Source organism: Zea mays, chromosome 1 (assembly GCF_902167145.1).
Source record: "Zea mays cultivar B73 chromosome 1, Zm-B73-REFERENCE-NAM-5.0, whole genome shotgun sequence".
Taxonomy (NCBI): Eukaryota; Viridiplantae; Streptophyta; class Magnoliopsida; order Poales; family Poaceae; genus Zea; species Zea mays.
In genome coordinates this window covers 68148902-68157492 of record NC_050096.1, presented here as the reverse complement: position 1 = coordinate 68157492, position 8591 = coordinate 68148902, and the positions used below count along the sequence as shown (strand labels likewise).

The 8591-nt window shown below is 44.5% G+C and overlaps 1 protein-coding gene across 2 annotated transcripts; it reads right to left on the bottom strand.

The window, feature by feature from the left end:
• Nucleotides 1-1471: 1471 nt before the first annotated feature.
• Nucleotides 1472-3992, bottom strand: LOC100272586 (Os10g0351100-like protein). 2 transcript variants are annotated; one of them, XM_008668526.4, is made up of 3 exons: nucleotides 3512-3992; nucleotides 2695-2951; nucleotides 1472-1928 (listed from the first exon to the last, which is right to left on the bottom strand). In XM_008668526.4, the coding sequence occupies exons 1-2, from the start codon at nucleotides 3902-3904 to the stop codon at nucleotides 2781-2783; spliced, it is 564 nt and encodes a 187-aa protein (XP_008666748.1). In that variant the 5' UTR covers nucleotides 3905-3992; the 3' UTR covers nucleotides 1472-1928; nucleotides 2695-2780. The 2 variants fall into 2 exon arrangements, with proteins under 2 accessions (XP_008666748.1, NP_001140521.1); NM_001147049.1 differs by having other exon boundaries at nucleotides 1538-2951; nucleotides 3512-3923.
• Nucleotides 3993-8591: the final 4599 nt, after the last annotated feature.

The following is an 8591-nucleotide window of genomic DNA, read 5'->3' as shown; positions in this document are numbered from 1 at the left end:
AACAGTGTAGGTGCTGCTGAATGGGCGAGCTTGTTTGGCCCGCAAAAGTCCACACGGTTTTTGCCTCTACCTTTTTGGCTGTCTTCCACCTGTTGCCGGGTGGTGGATATACCGGCATTTCAGAAATTTGTAGATCAAATTCCTTTTCCAAGAATTTGGCATTTTGGCCTATGTCTCGAACTTAAAAAGTCTCATCTCCTCTCCTCTGGCGAGGTTCTCCTACCCATGACAAGGCTGTAGGACATAGAGATACTGCTAGGAAACCCCAAAGATCAGACACTCTCCACTCAGAGAAACGCTTTACAAAGTCAATTTTGAGCCCAACAGTAACACAAGTTCAGATAAGAGGTATGCTGATATTGATTTGTATCACGCACACACTAGCAAACGCTAACCGCTCCAGGTTGCACAACATTTAATCGTAGGAAGAACGCAGCGAATCGATGGAAACAAATGATAAGCCTGACTTTCGAATACCTCCCGGTAAGATCTATCATTGATGAGTACATAGAGGTTGTCATAGGATTGACAAGACCATGTAGAACATCGCTAAAACTTATAGAGAGACGTGGCAAGTTGGATTCTTTAATTGGTCGTCATGCTCTCGTTTATATCGAGGAAGTGTTCTTCAAATTTCCCACATCAAAAATAGATCTAAATTTGATTTGGAAACAAATCGAGTTGGAATACGAAGGAAAACTGGTTGGGTTTTCACGACTTCCATCGAGCCATTTAAGGACTTGTTCGGTTAGAAGTGGATGTGAGGATTAAATCCTCTTATATTCAAATTTGTATGAAAAAAGATTTAATCATCTTCAATCCCCCTCAATCCACTACTAACCGAACAAGCCGGGAAATCAGTGTAGCCTGTTTGGATAGGGCAAGCCCAGTTTTTTTTCCTCCTTTGCTTAGTCTTGAATTCTTGTTGCTCCAAATATTTTTCTCGCATCTTTTTAACACTAAAAACTTATTAGTGAAGCCTAATCTCTAAATTGGCGCATTTTTGTGTGTGAATATATAGCCCTGTTTTTAGTGCAACTGATATGAACCTGAAAGCTGAAACCATAAAAAGATCAAATAGCAAAGACGTTCATCTTACTTACTATCTAGCATCTAAGAGTCATCAGCCATATTTGTTTTAAGATTGATACATGTATCGGCCATTGTTTGTTGAGCACTTTAGTTTCTTGTCAAACACTTGAGATTTTTTTTTTCAAATAGCTCCCCTTAACTGATCTTGGGAGGCTGTCACCTTGCGATGTCTCTAGCCAACAAGAATTCCCAAAAGCCACTTTAATAACTTTATAACGCCCTTCCCAACTTGGTGAACACTTGCTAGCCAAACTTGTTGCTCTTCGTCCCAAGTGGTACTATGGATTTTCACGCTAAATCTTACACCTAGGCACCACAAGATTTACCTTTCTCAATATTCTTTAGAGCCAAGATTGTCTTGTCGGACACCTCATCATCATATCATGATACATAGCAACGGATATATTATTTTGCTTAGCAAATGTATATGCATTCAATTCACCTTGACGGACAACAAAACTTTTTGCTCATAACAAAAATACTAAATTGTTACCTTACACTTACAGTAGCATGATAATGAAGTTCAGAGGTCAAAGTCCAACATAAGAAAATAAACAATCATCGTGTCAGTGCTTGCTGCAGAGGCCGGAGAGTATCCCCAATATCAAAAAAAAACTTAAGTATAGACTGCTCTTCCAAGTGGCTATTATCGCAGAGTTTCATGACAAGAATCATTGTTGGCAGCTGACACCACCAGCACAAAGATTTATTGCTTCAAATGAAAAAAGGACCAGAGTGTCATTTTGTCTAAGATACAAGTACAAATCCATATATGCTCCTAGCAGCGATCACATTGTCAAAGCACCAGGGGTAAAAATAGATCCATCCTAGATAAGCTGCGATTTCCATCGGACAATATGACAATTGGGTCAGTTTCATGTCACCATCAAAGGATTGCATATGAGTACTCATGAATGCAGTCAAAAAACAGAGGAGACAACAGAAACTAAATGGAACACATACAGCACTCCGATCTATGTAACCTATGTTGCTTTTTGCTTTTCTATTCCCTGTTAGGTTGTAAGAATTGAGCCTTATGGCTTGGCTTTGTCGTTGACGCTCACCTGTCTACCATCCCTGATGGTAGAGGCTAAAATTTTGTTCTATTATCAAAAAATTCACTAGGTCATGCCATTACACACCTAACAATTGTTAGTCCATAAATGTCATAGGATGTTTAACCAGGAACTACTACACTATTTCCCTTGTGCATGAATTGACTTTAAATATGACATGTCAACTCATTAGTTGTATAAGAGATGAAGGGTAATTAAAAATTTAATACACCCTTCTCATAACCTCGTAGCTCTATTTAAATGGGAAAATTTTGGGCCGACCTCCTTCAGAATCCTAAAATTCCCTGAGGAAATTTATTCACTCCACCATTTCAATCAAGATAAAATGGCCAGCCCTTGTTGGAAAATGTAATCACACTTCCCAATCAAGCAATAGCTAACCACTATTTTAGAATATAAGGAAATAACCTTATGTGTTCACATAACTTCATAACAAATTCAATTGGATATACTGAAGAACTGAAACATAGCAAGATCTTGATGTACAGTAATTGTATGTTAAGAAAGGTTGAAGCAAGGCTTGTACCTTATTGCATCCAAACAAGATTTGTATGCGGCATGCTGCAAAAACTGCATGTCTCGACAAAACATATCAGTATTACCATCCACCTTTTAGTCTTGTAGTCTGAATCTGTTTCCCCACTTAATAAGAAGCTCTTCAATATCAGCATCCATTCTAGTACCCCTACCTCCCCACACCAACATGTGACCAAGATCACTGATTGATGATCCATCAACCTCATGAACTGCTTTGAAACCCATCCTCATGTAAAATCTAACGAGCTGGCAACAACGAAAAAAGTTTCAAATGTTTTGTTCGAGTTCACCACGGGAAGTATCATGCATTCAAAAGGCAAGCATGAATTTTGTGGATCTTACAAATCTGTACATCTAGTAGTTGCAGTTTGCTGTTTTAGATCATTGCATCCCATTAACTAGCAGAAAAAGAATATTATTCATTTTGTTTTGAAAAGGAAGGTAATACCAAGAATGATTATGGGAATTGACATGAACAGGGACACATGCTTAGTTTTCAAGCAAAAACGCGTGAAGCAACTATTCAAATACTGGAACTATATATTGTCAATAGCTATACTTCAAAACTCAATACCAGTATTTTCAAACCGTACGCATCCTTGCACCTTGCTTCTCCATGTAAAACATTTGACACAGAAAATCAATGTAAATTTATGGGCCGCAACACCGCACTGCCAATACTGGTTGATGTAGCGAATGAATTTAATGGCAGAACAATTGATCTTGACCACTACACTGCAAACTCTGAAGCAACAATCGCTCACGAAAGTTATTCGTCGAGGGGGGGATAGAGACTGCGGTTATACCTTGTCGTGGTACAGCGGCGTGTCGTTGATGGCGAGCAGCTCGGCGCGCTTGCACCCGGCGTCGAAGCCGTGCCGCACGGCGACGGCACCGAGGAACATCCCCAGGCCGAACAGTGGGCGGTCCGGGACGCTCAGCGTGGCGCGCGTCATGCGCATGGAGTCGAGGTGCAGCACGGCGCCGCCAGGCCACGGGCGGATGCCGCCCTGGGCGCGGCCAAGCTCCACGGCCTCCCCACCCTCACCGCGGGTGGCCGTGACGCGGAAGAAGGGCCCGGCCGTGCGAAGGCACACGCGCATGCTCTGCGCGCGCGACGACGCCATGATGTCCTCCATGGTCGGGAGGGGCGCCGTCGGGCGCGCGGTGGGAATCGCTGGGGAGGTCGGTGCGGCCATATCAGAGAAGTGGAGGGAGTGGTGGGGAGAGCAGAGAGCTCTGCCGCCCGGTGGATAATATTAACTTCACAACAAAAATATGCGATTTGAAAATGTGTATGCTATTGTTCTAAATTCTGACCTGAGATAAGGGAGTGTTTGGAGGGAATAAACTAAACTTCAGTTCGTATTTCGCATGCTAAATAGAAGATCTAAACATAAAGTAATTTATGGTCTAAAAACTAATAGAGGCTAACTGATAAACAGAAGTCAACATAAGAAAGTTTTTTTAGTTAGTTCCCTTTCTCCTACACGGGACCACCAAAATGTGCCTTCATGTCACTATGATTATAAGGTTGGTCCCCTTTGATGGCTTATACACCTCATAAGTGCTCGACTGCTGCAACTCCTAAATCCTGCTCCACTATACTATACAAGTCAACTAGTGGAATAGCTCTCAACGTGTGTCTGATCAATGCCTTAGGCCCAGGTGATATTGTCTCGTCCACTTTGTATCATTAGGTTGTCTCTAGCAGCTCTCATATCACATATACTATTTTAATCTTTATTCTTCAAATAGTGTCATTTATAGTATCACGTGTCAGAGTTCCCTGTTTTACACGATACACCAAAGACACATTTATAACCCACATGTGGAACAAAGGGGACTATCTTGTTGAAACACACTTCATACTTCGTCACTGTCTTCTTATTCTACACTTATTCCTTTTTAAAAGAACCTATAGAAGAGCTGCCTATTATATTAAAAAGAAAGGAAGCGGCGAAGGAGGGTCGATGTTATAAGAGGTATACAAATGTACAAGCAGAAAAAGAAGAAAACTCCACGAGCAAGTCTATCTTCATCTTATCAATAGAAGTGACTGGCTAAAATCTCTGCTCAAACTGCCTCACAAGTGTGTGTTTAAAACAAAATATTTTTGAAGTTTTGAGGTAAAACCATGTTATTAAGAAATACCATAGTATCTTTTGCCAAGAGGAGTTTGGCTACATTGTAAAAAATTTGTTTTAAATACCATGGTATTGTAGATACCATGGTATTTTTGGATTATATGAAACTCTACTCTATCCTAAAGTTTTTGTCTATGACTACATGTATATTAATTACCATGGTTTGAGATATTTTATCTCCAAACATGTATTGCTAAGAGTAATGTAAAAAATACTATGGTTATATTATGACATCTTATGACTGTAGTATTCCAAAACCATGGTTTTGAAATACTTTGCTTCTAAACACACCCCATATCCAATTGGAACAGTGGGTGGGCAGTGGGCTGCATGCACACCTTTCCACCAAATCTCCTTTAGGGCCTGTTTGGAAATGCAGTTTTAAAATATTGTAGTTTTGAGATACCATAGTTTATAATTGTACATGACACAAATACTATAGTATTACTTTACTATAGTAAAACCACAGTATTGCTCAAAACCGAGATATGTTTGGTTTCATTAGAAAAATAAAGTATATTTAGAGAGAAGAGAAGAAAACTGAGGTTCTGAGTGGAGTTTCAAAAACTCTAAAAACACCACGGTTTTGGATAAACCATGGTATTTAAAATTGTGTTTTGTCTGGACAAACCAAACAACTTTTGAGTTCTAATACTATAGTATCATCAAATACTATAGTATTGTTTGAAAACTCCAAAAACACTACACTTCCAAACAGGGTGTTGGGCGCCAATTTGAGAGGGCGGACGGTCCGGCCCTGAGGCCGGACGGTCCGCGGTCCGGACGGTCCGCGCAAGCGCAGAACAGATTAGGGTTCCGAGTTTCTTGCTATGTTTGTTGGCAAAAATCTCGGGATAAGCTCAGAATTTTGTTGGTAACGGGTCCAGCCCCCCTCCTCCATAAAAGCAGAGGAATACGACCGATTTAATCAATCAATCGAACCATCAATCAATACAATTTACATTTATTCTTAGGAGTAGTTCTAGTCTAGTTCTAGTTTAGCCTATCAATCCCCAAATTCTCCGCTTCTCTTCGACTCTACGTCGATTAGAGGAGTCTAGATCGGTCTATCCGAGCCTAGACATCACCTAGGATCTCTCCTCCCCAACAGGGTCCCTCCCGGGAGCGAGATCCAGGCGCCGCCGGCGATCTTCCGCCGCCCCTGCGCACGTGCGGACCGTCCGGCCGTCAGGCAGGAAACCCTAGCCTCGCACAAGGCCGCGGACCGTCCGGCCCCTAGCCGTGGACCGTCCGCCCCTATGCAGAGAGCACCGCCGCTGGTTCGTGTTGAGTGATTGACGCCCTAAAAAGGTGTCAACATACTTTTTGGCGACTCCGCTGGGGACAACACATCTAGACCCATCAAATCGGCCCTCAATAGCCGGTTCAAGGGATAGTTCTGAAGTCTCCCCCAGCAACATTATAGAGCCGACTTGGGAAACCTTGCCAGCTGACGAACAGCTCCAATTCGAGGAGCATAAGGAGCAGCCTTCTTCCTCAACGACGGTGCAACCCCCAACCCAAGATGATGAACAGGTACCTCAAGAGGAGGCGTGTGATCAAGGGGGAGCACAAGATGTCCAAGTTGAAGAGGAAGAAGCACCACAGGCCCCTCCAACTCAAGTTCGAGCGATGATTCAAAGGAACCATCCCGTCGACCAGATTTTGGGTGATATTAGCAAGGGATTAACTACTCGCTCTAGATTAGTTAATTTTTTGTGAGCATTACTCTTTTGTCTCTTCTATTGAGCCTTTCAGGGTAGAAGAGGCCTTGCTAGATCCGGACTGGGTGTTGGCCATGCAGGAAGAGCTCAACAATTTCAAGAGAAATGAAGTTTGGACACTGGTGCCACGTCCCAAGCAAAACGTTGTGGGAACCAAGTGGGTGTTCCACAACAAACAAGACGAGCACGGAGTGGTGACAAGGAACAAGGCTAGACTTGTGGCAAAAGGTTATGCCCAAGTCGCAGGTTTGGACTTTGAGGAGACTTTTGCTCCTGTGGCTAGGCTAGAGTCAATTCGCATATTGTTAGCCTATGCCGCTCACCATTCTTTCAGGTTGTTCCAAATGGACGTGAAGAACGCTTTCCTCAACGGGCCAATCAAGGAGGAGGTGTACGTAGAGTAATCCCCTGGCTTTGAGGATGAACGGTACCCCGACCACGTGTGTAAGCTCTCTAAGGCGCTCTATGGACTTAAGCAAGCCCCAAGAGCATGGTATGAATGCCTTAGAGACTTTTTAATTGCTAATGCTTTCAAGGTTGGGAAAGCCGATCCGACTTTATTCACTAAGACTTGTGATGGTGACTTATTTGTGTGCCAAATTTATGTCGATGACATAATATTTGGTTCTACTAACCAAAAGTCTTGTGAAGAGTTTAGCAGGGTGATGACTCAAAAGTTTGAAATGTCGATGATGGGCGAGTTGAACTACTTCCTTGGGTTCCAAGTGAAGCAACTCAAGGACGGCACTTTCATCTCCCAAACGAAGTATACGCAAGACTTGCTCAAGCGGTTTGGGATGAAGGACGCCAAGCCTGCAAAGACTCCAATGGGAACAGACGGACACGTCGACCTCAACAAAGGAGGTAAGTCCGTGGATCAAAAAGCATATCGGTCCATGATAGGTTCCTTGCTTTATTTATGTGCTAGTAGACCAGTTATTATGCTAAGCGTATGCATGTGTGCTAGATTTCAATCCGACCCAAGGGAGTGTCACCTTGTGGCCGTTAAGCGAATTCTTAGATATTTAGTTGCTACGCCTTGCTTCGGGATCTGGTATCCAAAGGGGTCTATGTTGGGGCGAAGGCAAAGACGCCACCCTTCGCTCGAGGCCTTCGCTGAGGTCGCTGGCCTGACAGAGACAAAACGGGCGGGGACACCCTTCGCTCCATTCGGCACCAGACGAAGGCCTGCGGCGGAACCAACCCGCAGCGCGGCCTCGTTCGGCTCTGAGGCCCACGTGTGATCTGGCCCATTGTAACGGGCCCTACGTGGCCGCCTTTGTGTTACGGGCCTGATCTGTAAAGGCATGCTTGTAATTACAGCCTGTAACCCTGCTTTATGGGAATATTTTGGGGATAAACTAGGTGTCTGAGGGCACATGCGTCCTTAACACAAGGCGCTGGGCACTCAGATACCTATAAATACCCCCGCACAGTGCCCGTGAGAGGCTAGATTAACAGAGCTATTGCCCCCGAGCACGTAACCCTGTTGTCGCCACTGTTCACCCCTGTTGGCCTCCTTGCTGCTGAGAGCAAGTTCCAACATTTGGCGCCCACCGTGGGGCGAAGCCTGGGGGCGGCTGCGATTGTCCTTCGGGCCCGCAGGTGCGGAAGGTGTCGTCTTCGCAGGTGCGGGGAATATTGTCTTCAGTGGGCTCTTGGTGGGTGGATTGGGTGAGGGCGAGGGCCTTGCCCTTTCTTGCGGCAAGCAGTGCTGCCTTCGCAGCCTCGTCAGCCTTCGGGTTAGCTCTCTTGGGTGCCATCGCGGGTGGTTTTGTCGTAGCACGAACGGTGGGCGCCAAATGTTGGAACTTGCTCTCAATTCCAAGATCTTATTGACGGAGACCGGGTCTTCGCCCTACAGGCCCTAAACAAATACCAAGCCCAGACCAAAGCATGGCGCGACCACGCAGTCATCCCGAGGGAGTTCAGCGAAGGGGACCTCGTACTCGTCCGAACAGCTCGGACGGAGTCCAGGGGAAAGCTGGAGCCCAAGTGGGAGGGCCCCTTCATAG